At 40.1% G+C, this 27,166-nt stretch overlaps 1 protein-coding gene across 1 annotated transcript; it reads left to right on the top strand.

Moving 5' to 3' along the window:
* The first annotated feature begins 13,313 nt into the window (after positions 1–13,313).
* On the top strand, positions 13,314–14,254 carry zgc:92591 (uncharacterized protein LOC436997 homolog). Its single transcript, XM_051683034.1, has 2 exons — positions 13,314–13,483; positions 13,858–14,254. The coding sequence occupies exons 1-2, from the start codon at positions 13,367–13,369 to the stop codon at positions 14,092–14,094; spliced, it is 354 nt and encodes a 117-aa protein (XP_051538994.1). The 5' UTR covers positions 13,314–13,366; the 3' UTR covers positions 14,095–14,254.
* The last annotated feature ends 12,912 nt before the right edge of the window (positions 14,255–27,166 follow it).

The following is a 27,166-nucleotide window of genomic DNA, read 5'->3' as shown; positions in this document are numbered from 1 at the left end:
ATAGAAATTATCCATAAAATGTAAAAACTTTGCTTTAATTTTCATTTTTGGGTGAACTATCCTTTTAAGTAATTCACATTTGAGTTCCAGTTCCCATGCTGACTGTATGCGAATTATCATAATTTCGTTAACAAATGCTTATTGCACATACTGTATAAGCATGAATATTGTTTGAATTTGTGTATACAAAACAAAGTTTAGTATGAAAAAAGCAATAATCACCATTTAAAAATAAAATAATAATAATAATTAAAAGGCCAGTTTATATATGAAGGTCTCCATATTCTCCAAAGATTCAGATCTGTGTATTACAGGATATTGTAGATTACCATGAAAAACATACGGCAAATACATGGCAGTAAATAACTGTCAATGCATTGTGTCATTGTGGCTGCTTTTGACACGAGTCTTCCCATTGCATTTACACGCCTGTCATGCTTAAACTTATCACATGGCTTTTTAAATCATGGCTTGAAATTGTGTGATCAGATGCAGTTTGTAGTGTCCAATGTCTTATAAATCAGGGCAATAATACCTTAATTTACCCTGTGGAATCGATGAAGTGCATCTTTCAGTCAATCACTGAATGTATTTAAGTGGAAGTCTGAAGCTCTTTGTGTGATCAACACCAAGCAGTGTTGTATTTTCATCACTAGATGGAGTCATTTTAACACTATTGAGACTGAAGCACTATTCATGGAACGTTTTTCTCTTTTTAATTGTTTTTATTAGTATTCTTTGTTTTTATGCATTTTAAATATAATTTATTCTCCTATTTTCATTTTTAAATTATTTTATTTATTTTTGTATGTTAACATATGTAAAGCACTTTGTGTTTAAAAAGGTGCAACTGTTTATAAATAAAGCTTTACTTGCATATTGTAGGACACTGTGATGTTCTTCAGAAACTAATGAATGAAATCTGTGCAGATCAATAAAACCATTGCTTTTGTATAGAGCACTCCCAATCACAACAGATATTGAATTGAATGAATAAATACATAAAAATTACAGTACAAGTACTGACACAAACACATGCTGTTGGGATGACTCTGTTTTCAAACGAATAAAATTACATGAATTTAGAATTTTTAAATTAAATAAATACATTAATTCTTATTTTAAACCTGCTACTGATGTAACTATTGTAAATAAAACTATTAATTTCAAGCATGTGCTCAGGCTGATCACACTGTGAAATCGGCAACAGTATAGGTCCAAAGTATTGCTGCTGAAATTTGTGTGCTTACAGAAATCACTGCAACCCCGTGGCTGAAGATGGAAGTGTTTTTGAACAAATTTGCACGTGTGAGCTCCGATTTCCTGGTGAAATGTCCACATACTGTAGTTGCACCAAAAGTATCTAGTATTTTTAGCTGTACATGATGTAATACAGTAAACAGCAGTAGTGCAGTAGTCCCACTATCTTATTTAGGATTTTGCGGATTATGTTCACCTAAAATAAGTGATGATACGTATGGCCGCCAGAACGAGAAGTCTTTTGACCCGGAACTTTTTCAATCCACTAACGCGATGCCGCAGCACCGTTGAGTGAACTGCGTTTATTATTATTATTATTATTATTTTAAAAAGTGTACAGAGATTCTCTCTGCACGTACACGGAGCTGCGGGAGGCGGGAGCGCAACTGATGGCACAGGCAAGACAGAGAGTCCGACTAAGCTGATCCACCAATCAGAACGTTCATTTCAGACGCGATTGGATATTTGCTAACCAATAATATTTTCCGTTTCAGTAAGGGGCGGGATATTTCCAGCGTCTAATGCTGATGCACAAGCAACCCTGGAGGAACCATAATTTGAGCTGTAAATTTATTTCCCTGCTAAATGTAAATATATGTAGATACATTAAATTTATACAGTTAAACTTTGGGAAAATACTGCATGTTATTGCACCCGCACTAGTTTTTGATGCTCTTTGCAGATACTGGACAACTGTGTCCAGTAATTACATCAAATGTCTTTTTTTTTTTTTTTTTTTTTTTTTTTTTTGCCTTTTACTGCGTCAGTGTTACCTTTTTCTCGTGATATGAAATAATTTAAATTCATATTTCCAAGTAGGAAAAAAAATTCACTATACACAGAAAAGCACATTATAGTACACAAATAATACAAATAACAATACATTTTTATGTAGGCTACATATGGTAATACAAGACAATGTGTTAACATGAACATTACTACACACATATTAGCTATACAATGATTAACAGTTTATTGCGTATTATGTATGCACAGGGTTGGGAGGGTTACTTTTGAAATGTATTCCACTACAGATTACAGAATACATGCTGTAAAATGTAATTTGTAACGTATTCCGTTAGATTACTCAGGGTCAGTAACATATTCTAAATACTTTGGATTACTTTTTCAGCACTGGTAGATTTTTTCACTTGTTTTGACTATAAAAACTCTGCCAGTACAGTAAGACAAAATACACGTTAAAAATACATTCTCTGAAAAACGTCACGGTTACTGGTGTATCCTCCGTTCCCTGATGAAGGGAACGAGACGTTGTGTCGATGTAGTGACACTAGGGGTCACTCTTGGGAGCCCGAGACACTTCTGGTCTTTGATAAAAGGCCAATGAAAATTGGCGAGTGGTATTTGCATGCCACTCCCCCGGACATACGGGTATAAAAGGAGCTGGTATGCAACCACTCATTCAGGTTTTATGCTGAGGAGCCGATATAAGGTCCGGCCATTTCAGCGGGTAGTTCAGCATTGTGGCAGGAGGGACACAACGTCTCGTTCCCTCCATCAGGGAACGGAGGTTACACCAGTAACCATGACATTCCCTATCTGTCACTCACTCGACGTTGTGTCGATGTAGTGACACTAGGGGTCCCTATACGAAACACCACAAGGCTGAACTGTGTTACGTGAACTGGCGGTGTGTGGTGGGCAGACTTGCTGTGTGCTTCATAGCCAGCACACCAGGTCAACACGTAACCTCCCCCAACATAGTTATGAGTGTCGAATGGCCCTTTCTGGGGACAAGTCAACTACCCAAAGATAGAGACAGGCTTAACCCAGTCGTGGCCTCTTTTCCCCTTCTCTTTTTCCACTCCCTAAAAAAGAAGGGGGATTATCCGACTGGGCCGCCAGGTCTAGTCGGGGGGTGTCCCTCCCAAGGGGAAGACACTGCGGAGACCACACCTCGCCCAAAGTGAGGGGGGGATATTTAAGTGGAAGAATACGTCACATGGTCTTTCCAACCATGTGGAGAGTCTTCAAGGTAGATCCTGCCCAATGGGGGAGGAGTTACTACAAACATGGAGACTAGGGCAGAGGGGCTCTGCCCAAGGAAGACGCAGTTTGCCAGCAGGGAAACGAACTAGCGGAAGAAATATATCGCATGGGGTTAGCCTTACAGGGAACCGCCACATGAGGAGCACCTACCCCAGAAGAGGGCTCTTAGTTAGCGCGTGTACTGGGCCGGCAGTGAGTCTCTCCGAAAACTCGACTGCCACAGGGCTCGGAGGAGGTCAACCAGGGAACAAAGTTTGTGAACACTACTGGGAATTAATGGCGCACGTCTTCAGCTCCAAGGGAGGTGGAAGGCGCTATGTGCAAGCGATACACCCGGCCAGTTATCCCGGGCTTATCCACTTGTGTTGCGTGCCACTACCTGGGACGAAACCGGTTCCACCCGGAGGTTGTAGAAGCTTGCAAAGGTGTTGAGTGTTGCCCAGCCCGCTGCTCTGCAAATGTCTGTTAGAGAGGTACCTCTGGCCAGGGCCCAGGAAGCCGCTACACCTCAGGTAGAATGGGCTCGTAGGTAAGGCGGCATGTTTTGGGCGAGATATGCCATAGTTATGGCATCAACGAGCCAGTGGGCAATCCTCTGCTTGGAGACAGCGCTTCCTTTCCGCTGTGCACCAAAGCAGACAAAGAGCTGCTCAGAGACTCTAAAGCTCTGCATGCGATCCAAACAGATGTGTAAAGCGCGCACCGGACACAGCAACGACAGGGCTGGGTCTGCCTCCTCCTGGGTCAGCACTTGCAGGTTCACCACCTGGTCCCTAAAAGGGGTGGTGGGAACCTTGGGCACATAGCCCGGTCGGGGTCTCAGGATCATGTGAGAGTAACCCGGACCAAATTCCAGGCACGTTTCGCTGACAGAGAACACTTGCAGGTCACCTACCCTCTTGATGGAAGTGAGCACAGTCAGGAGGGCAGTCTTCAAGGAGAGTGCCTTAAGCTCGGCTGACTGCAAAGGCTCAAAGGGGGCTCTCTGTAGACCCTGAAGAACTACGGAGAGATCTCATGAGGGAACAAGGCGCGGTCTGGAGGGATTCAGCCTCCTGGCGCCTCTTTGGAACCTGATGATCAGGTCGTGCTTCCCTAAGGACTTACCATCAACTGCGTCGTGGTGTGCTGCTATGGCGGCAGCGTACACTTTCAAGGTGGAGGGGGACAGCCTCCCTTCCAACCTCTCCTGCAGGAAGGAAAGCACTGATCCGACTGCGCATCTCTGGGGGTCTTCGCGTTGGGAAGAACACCATTTAGTGAATAGACGCCACTTAAAGGCATACAGGCGCCTCGTAGAGGGGGCCCAAGCCTGAGTGATCATGTCTACCACCTCGGGTGGTAGACCGCTTAGGTCTTCCGCGTGATTCCAGAGGTCTGGGCGTGGATGCCAGAGGGTGCCCCGTCCCTGAGAAAGAAGGTCCTTCCTCAGGGGAATTCACGAGGGGGGAGCTGTCGCGAGGAGCGTGAGGTCCGAGAACCACGTCTGGGTGGGCCAGTAGGGTGCTACCAGGACGACCTGCTCCTCGTCATCCCTGACCTTGCACAGGGTCTGTGCAAGCAGGCTCACTGGGGGAAACGCATATTTGTGTAGGCCAGGGGGCCAGCTGTGTGCCAGCGCGTCTATGCCGAGGGGAGCCGGGTGGAAAATCTTTTGTTGCCTTTTTGTTTCATTTCACCACACGCCCAAGTGGCTGCGGTACCCAACAGTTCAGCAAAAGAGCAGCTTCCTTCCTCCCTGGGTCACATACTTGGTGTGTATGGTTGTCACCACGACTACCGTCCACGGGCTTTTTCTTGCAGGATTGGCGCTCCAGCGGTGGCCTTTCTGCCCCTCAGCGCCCAGCTGTGGTACACAGCTGCCCCCGATGTGGCAGCCTCCACGGGCTACGTGGACAAGCCTCTTCCTCACCCCGTCCCAGGCTGTTCCGGGGGTGGTCACAAGGAGCCAGGTAAGTGCTTTGATGTCCCTAGACTCAGCACGGCCACGACGTGCTGTGGCACCTCGCGCCCCGCCATGAGGCCCCACCTGCCGGTAGAATGGGCTCGTAGCCTTACCAGGGGCGGCATGTTTTGGGCGAGATGTAAAAGCGAGACATCACCGTTACAGCTGTTTATCGTCTATTTTGACAACTTGTGTTTGGATTTCGAGTAGAGATTCTTTGATTTCATAAGGACATACAACAATCATTACTGCTGTGTTTAACTGAAAGATAATAAAGTGCAAAAAATTAAAAGATGAGAAAGAAAACTGCCAAAAACTGGCGCATTGTTTATTTTAATATACCCAAAAATGAAGTTCAGAATGAAATTCTGAGTTATTTTAGTGCAGTACCTGTAACAGCTTCTAGTGTGTATGCTGCACATATCTGTGTCCCTATTGTACGCTCATGCATTCGCTATTTTTTTTCATTTACAATTGTAGGCTTATTCCCTTGAAATCCGCACCGGCCATTTCAGCTGCCCTTAGCGTTGTCCCATTTCAAACAGATCGCCAAAAATGCAAGATAACTAAATTCATTCACAAACTCACGCAGTTTATTCTTGATACATAAAAAAAAAAAAAAAAAAAAAAAAAAGAAACAGGAAAGAGTGGCTCTCGTCAATTTTTGTACTTTATTGGCACCATTTGTACAGGCAAAAATAATAAAAACATCTGATAATAATAAAAAACAGCAGGTAGGGAGATGTCTCCTTACTACCCAATACCTTGCTCTTCTCTTTCAACAAACACAAAAGAACAGCTCGCTCCTGTTTTACTCGTATTTCAATAATTTGCAAAGGGGAAAAAAATTATCAAGAGCTGAAAATAAAAGACAGAGGGTAGAAAGATGTGGATGATTTTTTTTTTTTTTTTTAATTATTTTTGTCTCCTGCTACTCAAATCCTGCTCTCCTCTTTCAACAAACATGAAAAAACGGCTTGTGCCCATTTTGCTATTTGCAAAAGGAAACATTTAAGAAAAACAGATTAAAATAATAGAGATAGAGGGTATAGGGAGATGTGGGTGAAATGTAATTTTATTATATTCTAATTATTTTTTGTCTTCTGCTTCCTAATACCTTGCCCTCCTCTTGCGCTCTCTCTATATTTCATTTGCTGTGACTCATCGTCGGGACAGTGCACACACCTGAAGACAAGATGTCTAGATATCAGGCAGTTTTGAAAACAGTCATAGCAGCTGGGACTCGTCCCGGCTTATCAGGAGTGCGCACACAACAAGACCTTTCATCGTGAGATCCGAGACTTCTCATCGCAGACCAGTCGCAACTCAGAACATCAAAGGAGACGAGCTTGAGTCGTGTAGTGTCCACTAAGCATAAGTGTATGACTTGTGTGTAACAATAAACAAGGAAGACATTATTTTACATTTTTTGAGTGAAAAAGTGTTTTAGAAAGTATTAAAAGTATAGTAATGTCATTACTTTTTCAATTAAGTAATTAGTAAAGTAGCTGATTACAATTTTAGAGAAATAATTATTAATTTGTAGTGGATTACTATTTTTAAGTAACTTACCCAACACTGTTCACCATGTGACTGCTTCAGAATTTGTTGACAGATGCGACTGCATGGGTTTGACCAAATTACCCAAAAAGAGCACAAATTCTCAGTTAATAAAATGTTTTCTGTTCAACAAACATTTTCATTTCAGTTTAAACTGTCTAAAATAAAAGATAATCAGTTACTACTGTGTTTTTGCCTTTATTTCAGAATTCATTTGCGAAACCCACTTTGTGCCAAAATGTATGATTACAATTGTTTGTAATCAATTGTTGGAATTTTACAAATAATCACTGTTTTCAAAATGATTCCAGAAACATACCCTGTCTTGCATTTGTTGTTGTTAGCGGAGATAGAATTAATTTTAACATAAAAAAATACAAAAAACTGTGGAGCAGGACGTGGTCGTGTGTCTGTCATTGGGGAGAGAGGAAGCAGTAAGGACCATCACCTGGTGATTACTGATGCTAAACACCTGTGTGTCTCATTACAGTGACGACGGAGACGGGCTTGAAAAGGCTGCCGAGAATGCCGGAGAGACAGAGAGAGTCAGGGACAAAGAGATCTGAAGTTGTGAAGCTGAACTGTATATTTTGTTGTGAAGCTGAAAAGCCAATGCTCTCTTGTGAAGCTGTAAAGTCCCGACTGCATCGCCAAGGAACCCTCTGTCAAGCTCCTGAAGTTTGCAGACGACACCACTGTCATCGGCCTCATCCGAGATGACGATGAGTCTGCATACAGAAGGGAGGTTAAACAGCTGGCTATCTGGTGCAGTCAAAACAACCTGGAGCTGAACATGCTCAAAACAGTGGAGATAATAGTGGACTTTAGGAGGAACACCCCAACACTGACACCCCCTCACCATTCTAAACAGCACTGTGGCAGCATTGGAGTCATTCAGGTTCCTGGGCACTACCATCTCACAGGACCTGAAGTGGGAGACCCACATGGACTCCATTGCGAAAAAGGCCCAGCAGAGGTTGTACTTCCTTCGCCAGTTGTGGAAGTTCATCCTGCCACAGGCGCTGCTGATACAGTTCTACTCAGCGGTCACTGAGTCTGTTCTCTGCACTTCAGTAACTGTCTGGTTTGGTTCAGCTACGAATTCAGACATCAGAAGACTACAGAGGACAGTTCGGACTGCTGAGAGGATTATTGGTTGCCACCCCCCCCCCTTCAAGAACTATACACTTCCTGAGTGAGGAAAAAGGCTGGAAAAATCACTCTGGACCCCACTCACCCTGCCCACTACCTTTTTGAACTGTTGCCTTCTGGCCAACGCTTCAGAGCTCTGAGCACCAGAACTGTCAGGCACAGGGACAGTTTTTTCCCCCAGGCTATCCATCTCATGAACAGTTAAAACTGCCCCTTTGAGCAATAATTAATGTGCAATACACAGCTTAGTCTTTTTATATTATCCAACACATCCTACCTCTTCAGCCATTACATTCCCTTGCACTGTACATAACCGATTTGTATTTAGATTTGTACTACGTATGTGTGTGTGTGTGTGTGTGTGTGTGTGTGTTTATGTATGTATGTATATGTATGTATGTGTATATATTATTCATATATGTGTATATGTATGTATATGTATGTATGTGTGTATGTATGTGTGTGTGTGTATATATATATATATATATATATATATATATATGTATGTATGTATGTATATATGTATATATTGTCTATTGTGTATTCTATATATACTTTTTTCTTTTCAATATTTTTTTTATTTTTTATTCAATTTTAATTATTTTTTAAAAGTCTTGTTGCTGTTTTTGTATTGTTGTGTACTGGAAGCTCCAGTCACCAAGACAAATTCCTTGTATGTGTAAGCATACTTGGCAATAAAGCTCATTCTGATTCTGATTCTAAAGCCAGAGACTGTGTTTGCTAGACTGAAAAACCATTAAATCTAGATTTACCTGGACTGCCACCCCACTTCCCGCTTCCTTTTCGTTGGAACATCTACACAAACCTACAGACATTAGCTATAAAACTGTACTGGTGCATTACAGCTTTGTATGTGCATATCGTTCTGGCACTTAAGTAAACTGTAGAAATGCAGAGTATTAAAGGAAGAGTTCACAATTTTGGGTGAGAACAGACCAAAATATAACTCCTTTTTCACTGTACATTTTCCCATGATGCATGTGCAGAGAGCAAATTACTTTTATGCTGCCTTTGTGTTTTTTGGAGCTTCAAAATTTTGGTCACCATTCACTTGCATTGTATGGACCAACAGAGTTGAGATATTCTTCCAAAAATATTTGTTTGTGTTCAGCTGAAGAAAGAAAGTCATATACGTCTAGGATGGCATGAGGGTGAGTAAATGATAGATTTTTAATTTTTGGGTGAACTTTCCCTTTAAGTCTTTGATTAAGAAAGTTTAATTTCAGCATCACTATTAAAGGTTCTTAGGTTACAAACTATGGAGGTAAATAATGCGTTTTGTTGTCCTGCGTATGCTCTCCTGAAAGTTCAGTTCCATATTATAAATGTAACATCGCGGGTGTATTAGCCTCTCTCATAATTTGCGTTGCTGTAACAGGCATCTGCAGGTGCAGCTTTTTAACCTAATTGGCAGATTCTGCCAGAAGTTAATTGTAGGTGTGACATGTAATTTGCATACTTTCACCACCTGAACCCCGTGTCTCACCTGGGCAGGTGATTCATGAATACAAAATACACTTTCTGCTTTGCATTTTGGTTTGGAGGGAGTCCTGACCGTCCTTTTGATAAATTTTTGTCAGGAGTGAAAAAAATTTAATCATACTAAATCAACTACTGTATTCCAATGTTCTCTACAGAAACCTGCAATAGACCAATACTGGATATCCAATCCTTTAACCTCTTAACGACGGGTGGGTCAAGAATGACCCACTTGTGTATTTATTTACATTTAATTTATGTTTAATGCATGTTTAAACTGTGAAATTGTAAACAAATATTGACATCCAGTATATCATTTGAAAGATCTGGGTCTCAAGATTTGACATTTTAACTATCGCAAAGTTACAAAAATACGATTTTATTAAACGTGTCAGGAGTGAAAATCAAAACACGGAAAATGAAACCGAAAGTTCTGACATTTATTGTCTTCCAGCCAAACACAAATGAGCGCAATCCTCCAAACATCAGTATGCTTTTCATTGCAAGAGTCCAATAAATAAAATCCATTAGAGATTTTAGTCCAAAATTGTACAAATATGAAGAAATATTGATCAATCTTTCTTTGTTCAGGTTTTACACAAGTTATGTTTCATGTCCATTCTCTGCTAAATCTTGCACTCTGTGTAGTGTTTCAGTAGAAAAACACCCAAACATGATATTTGGGAGGGTCTTACGAACAAAATTAGCCCTACTTCAAAATTTTCTGTGCAGTTTGATTGGGTAGTCATTCAAAATAGCCAAACAGGACAGTCAACATGAGTGACGTAAAGATTTGCGTCATCCATTTTGGTCTCTGGATGAAGACGGCCAATGAAAAGCTAGACCATTTCTGACTGATGGGTCGTGTAGCTAGTGAAAAGATGAAAACAACAATATGAGTGGTGTATATAACCCTGATGCAGATTCACGAAGGTTCGGAGTGGAAAACTGTGGACTGTGTTTGTTTGTGTTTGCGCTTTTATGCACGGTGTGCAGTTAGCATGTTACTGCCGTACTGTCGACAAAGAACTCAGCTTTTGGACCCACGATCTGATCCACCCTCGTCGGCTTCAGTCACCATCACTGAGGGTTTAGAGCACACACGCTCCTGACTGCATTTTTTCATCAAACCACCTGTTCAATTGCACATCCAGGGGGCTCGGACATGTCATTCAAGCCAAGATGAGCCACCATCCCCGGCTTTGCTCACTGTGAGATAGACCCCAGAGCACACGTGCTCCCAATGCATTGACTTAGTTATTTTTTCACTGCTTTTGCTTTGTTGTTCACCCAGGGCCTTTAGCCTCTGCCTCAAGCTGAGATGCGCCACCCTCACCGAGGGCCTGGAAGAACCGTTCCTCCCGACTGCATTTTTTCATCAAAACCTGTTCAACTGCACATCCAGGGGCCTCTTGCATGTCATTCAAGCCGAGATGAGCCACCCTCCCCAGCTTCGCTCACCGTGAGTTAGACCCCGGAGCACACGCACTCCCAATGCACTGACTTGCATTTTTTCCCACTGCATTTCATTCAGTTTGCATTGGGAGCAGGTGTGCTCCGGGGTTCACTGACGGTGATTGAAGAGGTAGTGACCAAAGACCCTGGGTGAATGGCAGAGCAAAAGCTCTGAAAAATGACAAAGTCAGTTTGCAGTTGTATGGGGAAAAAATTAACAGAAGCATCTTTATTGTATGTAAAAGTTTATTTCCAGTGCAACATTTCAAATTGCAATATTCTTTTCACATTGTTTATAAAAATGCATAAATATATATGGAATGCATTATAATATATTCCCAAATCAATAAAAAATGGTATCTGCATGTATATTTTGGTTTGTGTGCTATTTTTTTTTTTACATTGAAATATAAACAAATTGTGTGTTGAACCACTTTGATCAATGGTTTATGGAGTTACGACAAGTGGTCTATTGGTGCCTCCAAGTGGCCTTTTTTTGGAATTACACTTACATAAATCATTATGGAACAAAGAGTTTTGGTCATATCAACTTCAAAATTGTGTCAGACCTTCATCAGACATGTGGCTTTGTATCAGATGTGTTTTGGGGGCACTGCGCATAGTCTTGCATATTAAAAAAACAAAGTATTTTATAAATAATATTTGCGAGCTCTAACAAATTTTTTTATACTACAATGATACATTTTTACTCCGAAATGTGAGCCCAAGTTTGTGTTTGTAGACCAAACGGTTCAAGAACTGGAAGAGTTTTACTTTGGGTATGTCGTTTTCAAGCTCATGCACAGGTTAAACTGATAATAACGTGTCTTAATGCGTACTGTGCACATTGTATGCTGTCTTATGCCTATTTTTTTAATTATGTGAAACAATATGAAATATGCAACAATGAATGTTTCAAACTGTTGTATGCTATACTGTTCTCACAACATTGCATGTTTAATTTAGGAAATAAAAAATTATTTTGCATTTTTATCACATTCAATCACAAGCTTCCCTTACACAAAATTCACCATAGTAACCATAGCGGTAATACCATGGTAATTTATCATTTTCTTCTACAATTTGTTTAATGCGTCCAACTTATCTGTGAAAGATACAAAAATACACTTTAAATAAAAGACCTGCATCTGCATCTCAAAGGAAAATGAAGCCTCTTTTTTAAGGCTTTTGTAGGATTTTTGCATTTCATCCAGTCCTTTGGACCGCTAGTGAGGACCACTAATGGACTTCTAATGAGAATTTGGGGGGAAATGTGCTTAATGGTCCCCAAAATAATGTAACCATGCAAAACTGAAGTAAATAAATAATAAATAAAAAAATGAATAGACCTAAAAAGATTTAATTTTCTTTAAACAAAATAAAATATCCGGTAAAATGTAACCTGGAAATAGGTTTGCCATCATCTTGGATTTTCCAGGATCGTCCAGGACGCAAAATGTCCCAGTATTTCCCAGATGAGTTCACACATATGAACCCTTGTTTATAAGCACACTACGCAAGAAGGAGAATCAAAAGCATTCTTATATGAATCAGAAGGAAATCCGATTAATTTTAGTGAACTGGTTTGTTCGGTTGATTGAGATTTTTCACTTTTGTGTGAACAATCCATTTTTGTCTACTTATTATAATGCTTTAATGATCTGGAAAACATGTCCAAAAAAGGAAAGTCCTTCCTTTTACTGTAAGATCTATTAGGTTCATAATGTCCAACACTCAACAACAACAACAAAAAAAGATTAAGATTAACGCATTTCAATTTCATAACAAATTTCCATCAAATTGAATTTTGTGATCTTTAACAAAATTACTTAATTTTGTTGAAGATTAGATTACTCAAGTCAATTTGATGAAATTGAATTGTGTACTGTAAATCTTAAAAACAAACTGAGTAAATGTTTATGTAGGCCTACTTTTATTTCATTTCTTTTGGTTTAAATGTACATGTGTGTGTGTGTGTGTGTGTGTGTGTGTGTGTGTGTGTGAGTGTGTGTGTGTGTGTGTTAATTTCCACATCAAACAAGGAGTAGCCTAAACAATCATATATAATGTTTTAATTCTTGTATGATGGCCAGCAATACCTTTTAAGGTCAATGATCAGGTGTCCAGGAATTTTACATGGCCAAGGTGGCAACCCTGGACATGTTTTCCTGAGATTCACCCAATAAACTATGAACTGTTTTATAGTTCTCTTCATTCTTGAATAATTTACCCATTTACAGTCTAATAACTGACCAATTAAGCAACTTGGGAAGAAAAATAAATGCCTTGGTGAAATCCTAAAAACTCATCTGATCTGACTTTTGCCCCTGACGCGAGATTGAACGCAGCCAGAATCAAATTAGTGCGCACTTCCGGCCACGTCATAAATGGCGGATGATAAACAGCTGAAGATCTGCCCAGCGGCAAACACGTAAAGTGAATTGAATAAAATATTAATCATTATTATTAGTCTAAAAATTCAGTATGTCCAATGATGGCCCTAAAAAGAAAGGGAAAGTTCCAGGAGACAAAAAAACGTCTAAAAGGAAAGCAAAGAGGAGGGAAACGTACGCTGTTTACATCTACAAAGTTTTGAAACAAGTGAGTGGGCGAATTTCTCACACCTGTGTGACTGCACTTTAGTGATGTATTAATCCGCCAGTTTGATCGCCAACTGTGAACAGCCAGTTGGACTGAGGGACTATATTACCTGGCGGAAGAATTGTTTATTCTAAATACTATTAATGATGGATTTTGTAATAATTTATTAAACAATGGTGCCTCTATCTGAGGCCGGGCGTAACATTTGTAACCAAATTTAAAAGGTCCCGCGATATTTCTTTTCAGTTTGTCTATATTTGGGTCTAAAATGTAAACATGGAATTGATATTCTAGTCTCTTTTAGTGTATCTTTATTTTTATTTTATTATTTATTTTATTTTTTAAATAAAAAAAAAAATGCCATGATCCTGTAGGTTCATCCAGACACTGGCATCTCCAGCAGGGCGATGAGCATCATGAACTCGTTTGTGAATGACGTGTTCGAGCGTATCGCGACGGAGGCGTCACGGCTCGCGCAGTACACCAAGCGCTCGACCATCACGAGCAGAGAGGTACAGACCGCAGTCAGACTGCTGCTGCCCGGAGAACTCGCCAAACACGCTGTGTCAGAGGGGACCAAAGCCGTCACCAAATACACCAGTTCAAAGTGAATACCTGTGAGCCATCCAAGCATTGAGGGAAAAAATAGTCCTTGTTTGTAATCTTTTCAACATTAATAAATGCACACAGAAAATTCAGTGCATCAGTGCATTAATCATATGTTATCGCAGCAAGAAATAGTTAAAGCATACAGCCTACTAGTATGGCCTACTTGCTGCGGAAGCTTACCAAGATAAGTTGCATGTAAACAACAAAGTATTATAATTTCCTATTGTAAAAGGATGGTATCAGATGGTGATCCCACTGCATCTTCATATACCATGGCATTTACACAGGTACTTCAGTGGTGATACCATGATGGCCTAATTTTTGGTAGGCTACTGTTTATTAGTGAAACATGGTAATAATGTTGATTTGCCGCAAAAATAATTGACTCGTCCTTTTTTTTTTTTTTTTCTTTTTTAAAAAAAAAAAAAAAAAGCACATCTGGCATACAGTGACGCACAGAATGGAAGTGAATGGGGCCAATTTTTGGAAGGTTTAATGGCAGAAATGTGACTTATTATTTTATGAAAGCACTTGCTTTAATTCTGTTCAAACATCTATTATTTGAGCTGTGAAGCTGTTTAAATCGCTGTTTTTACAGTTGTTTAAGGGTTTACGGTGTAATGGCAGTGATGTGTAAAATTTAATATAACTTCAGACAGAAAAGGGTATTAAGCGATTTTTTTTTTATTGCACTAAAATCATGTTAACACACATTGTTTATGTTTTGTGGCTATACTTTTGAAACCATATTTGAATGTTTATGGATTTGCCTCGTTCATTTCCATTTTAAGTGCCTCATTGTAACCTTGGTTTTTGTCTTTAAAGAAAAGGAGGGACAAGTGAAATACATTTTTGTGGTAATCAACATAATTCCACAGATGCTGTCGATTGAGCTTAACTTGTATTGAGCCCGGAATATACCTTTAAAAACATGGTTTGAAATTGTGCGCTCATGCAACTTGGAGTGTTTAGTGTCTTATAGATCAGGGCATGAATACCTTAATTTACCATGTATCAATATTACAGTGTAGATTAAATGTATCTAATTGTCACACACTGCATGCAAAGTCTGAAGATGTATGCAAAAATAGGATCCACACCATGCAGCGTTGTCTTTTTGTCACTAGATGGAGTCGTTTTTACAATATTGAGATTGAAGCAGGACTATTGCTGTAATGTTCACATGATACTGAAGCCAATATTGACTTTTTGAAGGACGTATTGAATGAAATACCCGTGTGGACCGGCATTTAATGTGCCATGTGAGTTTACACATGTCTTATTATTCCACACTGGACAACACTTAAAGGGATAGTACTCCCAAACATGAAAATTCTCTCATCATTTACTCACCCTCATGCCATCCCATATGTGTATGACTGACTGACTTCAGAACACAAAGGTTTTTAGAAGAATATCTCCGCTCTGTTGGTCCTTTCGATCCAAGTTGGTGGCCAGAAATCTGAAGGTCCAAAAAGCACATAAAGGCAGCATAAAAGTAATCCATAAGACTCCAGTGGTTAAATCCATGTCCTCAGAAGCGATATGATAGGTGTGGGTATGAAACAGATCAATATTTAAGTCCTTTTTTACTATAAATCTCCATTTTCACTTTCAGATTTTGTAGATTGAGTAAAAAAGGACTTAAATATAGATATATTTAAAGTATAAATATATTAAATGTCGCTTTTTACACATCTGGGATGGCATAAGGGTGAGTAAATGATGAGAGAATTTTCATTTTTGGGTGGACTATCCCTTTAACGTCATAATCCAACAGTTGCATTTATGTGGAGGAATCCCAATCAAAACAGATGTTAAATTTAATAAATGCATGAAAATTAGTAAAATTACTGACACGAATGCAATGTTGTTTGGATGACTTTATTTTTAAACAGATACATAATCAAAAAAAATAATTTAGAAATATACATTTCATGGTTCTATAAGGCTTACAAGCATAAGTTTATTACACGCATATCTCGACAAATTTTTTTTTTATGGATTTTTATTTTAAATAGCAATGTAAGTTTATGCTTCACTATGTTTGTGAATGACTTTAAGATTGTATTTGTATATATTTTTGCAACACTTCCGGAGTTATTTGCAATGAAAGAATATTTTCATAATGGACAAAGTCTGTTTTAGAATACCTCAAAGTAAATGTTCTATATGGTCTCCTGTTAGATTTTAGAGAGCTGGGCCAATATTTTTTATTTTTATTTATTTTTTTAGACATTCTGAATATATTTTTTTTATAATTAAAAAAAAAAAAAAAACATTCAGATATAAACATTCATGATTTATAATTGTAAACGCTAGCCTACACCATTATCCAATTAAATATGAGACGTATGCAGAACTGTAACCACAACTCTGTTTACATATATCTCATAAGGTGTCTAGCAAGTTGAAAATAATAAGTCTTAGATAGTTAAAATTAAAAATTTGTCAGCATGTGCTTTGGATGCAGTAATTGGATTTTCCGACATGACGCCTTGTCTCAGTAAAGCTGATTAATGGGCATAAAATGATATTTATGGTGAAAGATACAAAGCTGTGGTTTAAAACCTGCAGAGATGCATGTTGCTCTCTTTAATTTGGAGAAAAGAACAAGATAAGATCTTTGAATACAGTTTTATCTTCATATTTAAAATGCTTATTCTGAAATAATAATTTGTCCATTTTACAGTCTAGTTGTTGATCAATGATGTATTTCAATGAGGAAGCTTTGGTGAAAACAAATCATGCTTTTCTCTTCATCAATCAGAGAAGTATTGAGGAACACTGGGCCCCAACATGGTTTTCTGTATTCCCAGCCCCACAGTCCTGAGCCTTACTGACGATCTTATACATGCTAATGATGGGCTGTCTGTGGACATATTACAGTGAGGGTGATGGTGTCATTAATGACAACGTCTTAAGCGTTATTGCCATTATCACTATGTTCTCCTTGATCTTGCGGTCCCTCATTGATCCCCATGCGCTCATTTCATTTTTGTGCACACAATCTCTGCCTCTCTCTTTCTTTCTCTCTCTCTCTCTTTTGGGTGGCATAAGCACATTACGAATGGGGACATTAGTAACTAATGCAGGAGCTGGGCCCCGCATTGTTTTGGTGCACAAGTACATCATTAGAAAATGTTCTACTTGGCAGGGAAGCATGTATTAACTCCGCTCGCAATAAAATGAGGTTGTGATCAATTGTTAAAGTTATCGAGAGCTATTAGGTTGAAATATGAGCCTCTCAATTGCCATAATGAAGAGGGTGCCCGATCGTACACAATCAACAGAGCAACATATGCCATACATTGCAGGTGCTGAAGAGCTTTCTGAAAGAAGAAAGCAATTTTGCAGAATGAGAATGCAGCCACATAGCTCTAACCTCATTAGTAATTTCAATAATCTACTCAAAATGTTAGGACCAACCAACTATAAAACAGAAGTGCGAGCTTTTTTGAGCAACCAGACAATGTAGCTCTCATAAACACTATTCTCATGAAGAATTATATTTCATTATTCCAAATAACTTTTGATGTCAGCCAACGTGGACTTACCATTTTGGAGAACTCGTGACATAAATGGATTTTTATAATGTTCTCTACTGAGGCATATTGAGTCTCAAACTCTGAAATTAATTCAATTAATCCCCCAAAGTTAATGTTTTGGAACTGAATAGAGCCCAATCTTGTGGCTCGCAATAGAAGACACTTTGTCTGTTCCTCACATTACAGTTTCCATTGTTATATCAACTTCGAAACATTACAATTTGTATAGCCTATCTACGTGCAATGCCCTCAGAAGGTATAATTTATCTCAGAGTACATGGCTAGTTGATGATTTTAAAAGTTGTGGTTTGTCAAACATGACCAATATTTGCTTATCTGGACATCTTAAGATGTCTGTGTGTCCATCATCATAAGCATTAGCCATCACTGAGCAGTGTGCCATGATGAAGTAAAAGTGTTGGATAATGAGGAACCACCAGGTTCATGTAGATTATCTGGTAGAGAATGCTGATATAGCAATGCCTTTATTTAGTTTAATTCCCAAGGAACACACAAACTGATCCAGTGTATAACTTGAATGCACTAAATTGCATTCGATAAAACTAAATGCATTGGTTTTTGTGCTTTAAAAAAAATTGCCAATGGGGGGGTGGGAGGTGGAATGAACAAACGTACATTTTTCGTACCTTTTTAGTATTTTTTTTTTCTTGTTTCAAGCATACATGTATCACTAAACTTTGTAAGATTTCGCTGAAATTTTTACCCCATTCAATTATCTTTTTTCTTGTTTCAATCATTTATATACGTATATACACACACACACACACACACACATATTTTGTTAGATTTCTCTGAAATATCCCATTCAATTATATTTTTCCTTTTATATTAATATATATAAGCATTAATATATCACTCAATTTAGTTAGATTTCTCTGAAATTCTTACCCCATTAAAAATTTTTTTTTCTTGTTTCAAGCATAAATATATCACTCAGTTTTGTTAGATTTCTCTGAAATTCTTATCCCATTCAAATATCTTTTTTTCTTGTTACAAGCATTAATATACCAGTAAATTTTGTTAGATTTCTTTTAAATTCTTACCCCATTCAAAAATCTTTTTTTGTTTTTGTTTCAAGCATAAATATATCACTGTGGTGCCGGGGGCATGGTCGAGCGTTCGTCCGGAGAGAAAGAGATAAGGGTGCATACACCTGAACATTATAATGTCTAACACTGCAGTAAGCACTGAGGAGAGTGATATAAGGAGAAACCACGCCAGAGGCGAGGAGAGAGTCACACTTCAACTGCTGAAGTTGTTTGTTTATGTGAAAGATGAAAAGCTATTTTTGAGTGATATCTGATTAAAGACCAGCCTTCTGAGTTGAAGCCCCACGTTTCCCATTTCCTCCTTTTACCCCACAACGAACTCCTTTACACTTGTGCCGAAACCCGTGATCTTGGAGGAAATATATGCCAGCATGAAGTCCTCATCGTTGGCAGAAGTCATCAAGTCCCTCGCTAGTATGCATCACGCTCAACATCAGGCCCTGCTTGAGCTGTGCCAGGACCAGGATCGCCGATTCCAGGAGGTGCTCCAGGCTCAAGCAGAGGACCGGCACATGATCTGGAGCTTACTGCACCAGGAGAAAGCCCCGGCCGCGACTTCCAGACACAGCAGCCCCATGCCCGGTCGCCCTCATGAAAATGGGGGCAGAAGATGATCCGGAGGCATTCTTGGACCTGTTTGAGAGGATGGCCGAGATCTGGAGCTGGCCGCGTGCTCAGTGGGTGGCCAGACTCATCCCACTGTCTGGGGAAGCCCAACTCACGGCACAACTACCGGCAGCAAGTATCCTGGTCTACGACGATCTGAGGAAGACCATCCTGCAGTGGGTCGGTCGCAGCCCTGAACAACACTGACAACACTTCCGTTCGATGAAGATGGATGTGCGTGGCCACCCATTTGCCTTCACTCAACAGCTCCGGGACGCCTGCTGGAAGTGGCTGCTGGCTGAGGACTGTGACGCCGAGGGAGTCATCGATCTTGTGGTGCTGGAACAGCTTATCCGTCGCCTGCCGAAAGGAACAGTGGAGTGGGTCCAAGTACCACCGCCTGGCATCGCTGGAGGAAGCCGTCCAACTGGCTAAGGACCATATGTCGCCGTAACAGAGGGCAGAAGAGCCCTCCCACTCTCCCCTCCATCTCTCTTTCCTCCTCCTCTCTCCTCTCACTCTGTCCCTTTGTTACAGCCAATCCCAGTTCCCCAGAGGTGCGGAAATGTACCGCCGAAGCCAGCTCCCCATTCGCGGGGATTTTCCCTGCCGCCGGTGGGACCAATGCCCAGTGATGGAGCTGGGAACATTTGGTCTGTGTCCCTGACACTCCACGGGCTGCCCCCGATTGAGCCGAAGTGTACAGAGTACCGGTGAGTGTCAAGGGGAGTACACATCAAGCCTTAGTGGATACTGGCTGCAATCAGACCACTATACACCACTGTTTGTTTCAAGAAGAGGCTTTGGGCACAGGTAAAAGGATGAGGGATATTCACCATTATGCTGTAGTGACACTCATTATTAAGTTTTGGGGGCAAAAACATAGATTAGGGAACTAATTGGCCAGAATTTAAAACTCTATTAAAGGGAATATATGTGGATGGGTCCTGTGAGAAAATTATTAGATATGAAATGTGCAATGCCTTGGTGGGCTCCTCGTCAGCTTCACGTCAGGATGACGTAAGGGAGGGGGAGGCTTCGGCCCCTCCCGTCCTTAGAGGATTTCCCGAAGGGGACTTCCCTCTAGAGCAGTCAAGATACGAAACCTTAGCCATGCCCTTGACCAAGTGAAAGTTATTGATGGTCAACAGCTCCAGCCAAACATCACACTTTCATATCCGTATTTAGCTGTTATAAAAGAGCGGTTGTATCGAGTGATGTAGGATGCTTAGACAAAAGAGGATACAACACAACTGTTAATACAGCGGAGCCGTCGGGAAATGTTATTCCAGATGGGCATTCGAGGGGGTGTTCGCAGGTGGTGTGCAGTATGCCGTGAATGTCAGCTGGTGAATCCACCAGCCACGCCAAGAGCACCGTTGCGCCCCCTTCCGTTAATCGAGGTTCCCTTCAAAAGAATTGGCATGGACCTCGTCGGGCCATTAGAGCGGATGGCACATGGACATTACTTTGTATTGGTTCTGGTGGACTATGCATCACGATATCCGGAAGCAGTGCCTCTGCGCAACATCTCAGCACGTAGTGTTGTGGAGGCACTCTTCAGAATAAGAGGTGACACACATCAAATATACCATCTCAACCTCCTGAAATTATGGAGAGAGGCGGTCCTTTTGACGTTGGCAACAGTGGTGCCAGAGAGGGTGAAGCTCAGCCGGAGGTGAACTTAAAAGCCAGTCCTCTCACCGTCGCAAGTCACAGAGGTTGCCAGGTTGCAAAAGGAATTTGCAGATGTGTTCTTCCCTCTGTCTGGTCGTGCAAACCTCATTCAGCACCACATCGAGGCTGCGCCGGGGGCAGTGGAACGTAGCCATCCCTACCGACTGCCCGAGCACATGAAAAAAGTAGTTCTGGAAGAATTGAATGCAATGCTCGATATGGGAGTAATAGAAGAATCCCACATTGATTGGTCCAGCCTGGTTGTTCTAGTCCCTAAGAGCGAGGGGTCAGTACGGTTCTGTGTGGATTATAGGAAAGTCAATGCGGTGTCTAAATTTGACATATACCCAATGCCTTGTATTGATTAGTTGCTCGATCGGTTGGGCACAGTTCGTTTTTACTCAACACTGGATTTGACAAAGGGTTATTGGCAGATCCCCTTAATGCCAATGTCCCTCGAAAAAATGGCCTTCTCCACACCGTTTAGCTAACACCAATTTGTGACACTTCCGTTCAATTTGTTTGGGGTCTTGCCTACGTTTCAGCACTTTATGGACAGAGTCCTCAGACCACACTCTGCACAATCTGGATGACATCATTAAACACAGTAATGATTGGCAGCAGTACATGCAGCATCTGAGGGCTGTTCTGATATATATATAATATATATATATATATATATATATATATATATATATATAAAATATTATAGAACACGTCTATATTATATATATAAATTTGTTAGATTTCTCTGAAATTCTTACCCATTCAAAAATATTTTTGTCTTATAAATGGACATATTTGCATGTCAATTTATCACTCAATTTTGACCACATTAAAGCATACTGTAAATATTTCTAAATTTTATTTTAGATTTCTCTGAAATTCTTACCCCATTCAAAAATCTTTTCAAGCATAAATATATCATTCAATTCTGTTAATTTCTCTGAAATTCTTACCCCATTAAAACAAAATATATCACGAAATTTTGTTAGATTTGTCTGAATTTCTTACCACATTCAGATATATCTTTTCTTGTTTCAAGCATAAATATATTACAACATTTTGTTAGATTTCTCTAAAATTCTTACCCCATTCCAAAATCTTTTTTTTTTTTTTGTTCTTGTTTTGTTTCTAGCATAAATTTATCAGTAAATATTGTTAGATTTTTCTTCTTACCACATTCAGAAATCTTTTGTTCTTGTTTCAAGCATAAATATATCAGTACATTTTGTTAGATTTTTCTGAAGTTCTTACCCCATTCAGACATCTTTTGTTCTTGTTTCAAGCATACATTTTTCGATTTAAATCGATTATACAAATTTCTGGAATCAAACAGCCCTACTGAAAACCAGATTTAATATCTCATGTCGTTTTGCTTCTCAAGTTAATTTCACTTGTTTTAAAGATCTTTTGATATTTTTACTGGAAACCAAGACAAAAATACAGATTAAGAAAAAAAAAATGCAGGTGACCATAAGCTGCTGAGCATGAAACCATGGCTGTACTGTCCTGAAAAGCTATCAAGCCTGAACATGGACCAATGGAATTATAAATCCATGTATGGAACTTTTGCGCTGCACACACCAAAATTTGAGAGGCTATAAAGAACACTGATTGTTCCTATTTACTGGCCACAGCTCACCTTAAAGGTCTAATGATCTACATCTTATTGCTCCAAGAGCTTAGAGCTTTGTTCATTTTTAATACCATTTAGACACCATTCAAACATCTCATAAGCATGTTGGTTATTTCTTTATAAGCATTCATTGTTATCTTATTAATTAGTCTCAACCAATTAGTTTGCATTTCTAATTCCTGGTCTGCTTTTTGTTCCTTTAATTAGCAAATTCATTAGTATAGTCTTGCATATTGTATGCCAAGTAGATGAGCCCTTGAATGTTTCAGCTCTGTATTTTTATGATTTTAATAGGAGTCACAGCAGTCATGGCTGTATTAAGTGGAAGATAATCAGCAGGAACTAATTGTCTAATTGCACTGATGAAGGTTATGATCATTAGCTTGTTTTGGAAGTCCAGCAAGTGGATGTCTGACCAGATGATCCAATCCTGCAGATGGCCTCAATGTTAAGCTCACTGCAGGACAAAATGATAGACATCTTCTACCCAGGGAGCAAGACAAACGAGTGTGTGTGTCTTTGTATGTGTTAGTTCATATGTATATGTGTGTGTGTGAGTGTGTTTTGTCCGCAGGGAGTAAGATGAATGAGTTGAGGGAGTGCTGATTCAATGCACTTCTTTCTGTTTTCTTGGTTGAGAAAGTCCCTGCCTCCACAAAAATTGAATGTCCACCATTTGAGAAATGAATTCATGGAAGTCACTGTCTTTTTTCCCCATTAGTAAGTGTTTAGTTCAACGTTTTAAATAATTGCGTTACAAGGAATGATATTTAAAATACATTTGGGAGGCAATGGGGCGGGAAAGTGCCTACATGTTTTGCTGATGATACCCGGGCCATTTGGAAGACATCAAAGTAGCGAGGAGGTAGCCCAGATGCATATTATAAACTCATTATGTGTATCATTTAAAAGGATGTACTCCAGCAGCAAAACAATCTTCCCATTCTCTGCCTCGACTGTAATGTGTGTTCGCAAAGTCGCAACTTTTTGATGCCTTCAGTCAATGTGACAGCTATTACTGCACGGCAAAATGGAATAAATGTCATTTATATTCCTATTGGCAGTGTTGTTAACAAATGGATAAGTCAGTATCTTTAGAGGAAACCAGAATCTAGAAATTTCTGAAAAAGACACGGTTGATTGTTTTGTCAGTGAGTGTCAATAATTATTATCATATTTTATTGCATTAAAATGGTATTTCATTAAGGTTTTGCATTTTATTTGGAGGAAACCTAACAGGCAGACAGACAAACAGACGGAACAATGCATGGATGGATGGATGGATGGACGGATGTACGGAGGAATGGATCGATGGATGGATGGATGAATGTACGGAGGAATAGATGGATGGATGTACGAAGGGATAGATAGATGGTGGATGTACAGATAGATAGAGATATTTAGCCCACATCGATGTATCTGTTTAACTCTACCACTGTCACCTGCTGGACAAATAGAATACACTGGACAATTCTATAGAAGGTAGAATCCCAGACATCCGGGATCTTGTTTCTGCCCCTTACCTTGTGTGACCTTCGATACGCCAACTGGCCCTCTTGCAAAGGATCGTGACATACCTTTTCATTATTCAGTCGGGCACGCTGGGCAACAGCAGCTTTAAGACGTGCTCTGGCATTGTTAAAGATTTGTTTCAAGTTTTCCCTGTGTTGTTCTATCCATGGTTCTCCCCTAAGATTGGTCGGAGTGAATTTGCCTTGGCAACCCAAACAGATAAAACCAGCCTTCCACCAACACTCAAGCAACCATCTGTGCTGTCTGATCCTTTGTTGGTATCGCTTGTGTAAACTTTGAAAAGACATCTTTCATAATCAGAACATTTTCTGTCCCATTGGATGATGGTTCCAACAATGTAAAGTTAATAGCTAGAATATCCAAGGGCTTTTCTTCTCCCAAATGACCCAAGATACTCAATGTTTGGTCGGACCGCTTTCACCAATGTACAGCGTCGACACCTCTTGCATCGATCTTCGATGGACCTATACATCCCTGGCCAGTAGCAGTAAGTTCTTACCAAGCTTGCTGTTCACTCTACCCGTTGATGGCAGTGGTCATCGTGCAAACTGGTCAAGACTTCATCCCACAGAGAATGTGGCAGCACAACCTGGTGAAGCTCTTTAAATACATCTTGTGGCTGAAACCTTCGGTATAGAACACCATCCACCTTTACTAACCTCTGCCACTGGCAGACTAATTCAGTTACTGCAGAAGACTCAGAATTCCTCATGTTGTGTTGGGGGCCTCTGATGATCCCAGTATAAAAGAAACCAACGAATAACTGGATCTGCTTTCTGCAATTATCTGATGCTAGCTTTAGATTGGAGGGGAAGAGCAGATATTGTGTGCTCATATAGTACAGATTTATTGTTGAAGTGCTCTTACCTTCTCAGGAATAGCTGTTGTAATGGAAATCTCAGTCAGCGAGGCTGCATACTGATGGGACCATGCATCAGCATTACCATTAGAGCGGCCTGGCTTATAATTCATCTCCAGGTCAAATTCTGCAAATTCTGTTGTTCCAACGCTCCAAGTTTGGCTGTCTGATAAGGGATTGCAATCCGTATAAACAACACATTTGTGGCCCAGGAGATATTTCCTGAATTTCTCAGCTACTGCCCATTTTAGAGCTAAAAATTCTAATATCATGGAGCTGTAGTTCTGCATGTTTCGCTCTGAAGGTCACAGTCCTCAGCTTGCGAAGGCAACAGGTCTAAGCTTGCTTTGATGTTCTTGAGACAAGACTGCCCGCAAGCCCTGATGGCTTGCATCTACTAAGACAAATGGCCTACTAAAATCAGCATAAGCCAAAACTGGGGCACTGGTTAAAGCCACTTTGAGTGTTTGGAATGCATGCTTACATTCTTCTGTCCAGCTATTTCTCAGACTTTGATGACTTGCCTTTTTTATTATGGGTGACTTCAGCTACCAACTTGATTAAGGATCCAGCAATGCCAGTAAACACCTTAACGAAACGCTGGTAATAGCTGGCAAAGCCATGGAATGACCGGAGCTCTTGGATATACTCAGGTTGTCTCCAGATTGCCACCATCACCACTTTATCTGGATCTGTTGCAACTCCTGTGGCAGAGACAACATGACCCAGGTAACGAACTTCAGAAAGGAAAAAACAGCACTTACTGAGTTTAATTTTGAGATTTTGTTGGCGCAGGTGATGCAACACTAATTCCAGATGCTACAAATGCTGGTCAATGGAAGATGAAAAAATAATCACATCATCAAGATATAGTAACAGTGACTGGAAACTCTGATCACCAAAAATCGTCTCCATCAATCTCTGAAATGTACTTGGCACATTGCAAATTCCAAATGGCATCCTATTAAACTCAAATAGTCCAAAAGGAGTACAGAAGGCAGTCTTATACTTATCTGCTTCTGAGACTGCAACTTAATTATATCCACTGGCTAAATCAAGTGTTGAAAACCACTTTGCCCCAGTCTGGGCATCTAAGGACATTTTTATCCTTGGCAAAGGGTAAGCATATTTAAAAGTCTTTACATTCAGCTGACAAAAATCAAGACGCATCCTAAGGGAGCCATCCTTCTTTTTCACTAGTACCACAGGGGATGCATAGGGACTACAACTCTCCCTAATGATTTGGCCATTCAACAGCTGCCTAATATGTCTTAACAGCCTCAAACTGACTTGGGGGAATCCTACGATACCGCTGGCACACTGGAGTATCATCTAGTAGAGGTATGTGATGCTCTATCAAAGAAGTGCACCACAGGTCACCATCATGCTTTGCGAAAACATCACCATATTGGGCTAGGAGGTTTTTAACCAACTCCACCTCAGATTCGGAAAGCCCTGACAATTCTAGCTCAATGTCAAAATTTTGCAGTGAAGTAGATGTCTGAGACTGGACTACTACCGTATAAGCACTGTCTGACTGCTCAAAGCAGATACTCTGGTATGGTGAAGTAATCACTTTAGCTCTAACCAGTTCCCCTAATCTAGTTTTGGTTGCAAAATCACAGCTATGGTACTAACATTGACCACAGGAACAAAAACTGTACCCCGAGTTAAATAAAGCAAAGCTGGGGAAATCAACGTTCCAGAGGGCAACCCCCCATTACTCCCGAATTCCTGCAGTTCCAGTAAGACTACTGTATTGTCATAACTGAAACCTTTAAAGCAAAACAGGTACAAACCTCAAAATTCTCACAGGAATTTGCACTGGGTGGTCGGACTGCACTCATATATGGCCAATAAAGCCTGGTTTAGAGGAGCTGTTCGCTCTCTGGCACTCCAGTAAAATGTCCTTCCATCCTGGCTCTGCTTCTCTAACTGATGGGGCTGAAAACAGAGCTGAACCATGCTGTTCAAATAAACCACTATAACACAGGTCAATTACATTTATATCCAATAGACCTGGGGTAAGTTCCCTTCTTTTATACCGGTCAAAATTAATGGAATCTTTAACTGCTAGGACACCCCGCTTGGGAATAGTTTGTCCTAACACTGATACATCAATCTCAAAATATCCAACATATG

The sequence above is a fragment of the Myxocyprinus asiaticus genome, chromosome 41 (genome assembly GCF_019703515.2).
Source record: "Myxocyprinus asiaticus isolate MX2 ecotype Aquarium Trade chromosome 41, UBuf_Myxa_2, whole genome shotgun sequence".
NCBI lineage: Eukaryota > Metazoa > Chordata > Actinopteri > Cypriniformes > Catostomidae > Myxocyprinus > Myxocyprinus asiaticus.
This window is presented reverse-complemented; position numbering and strand designations above follow the sequence as displayed.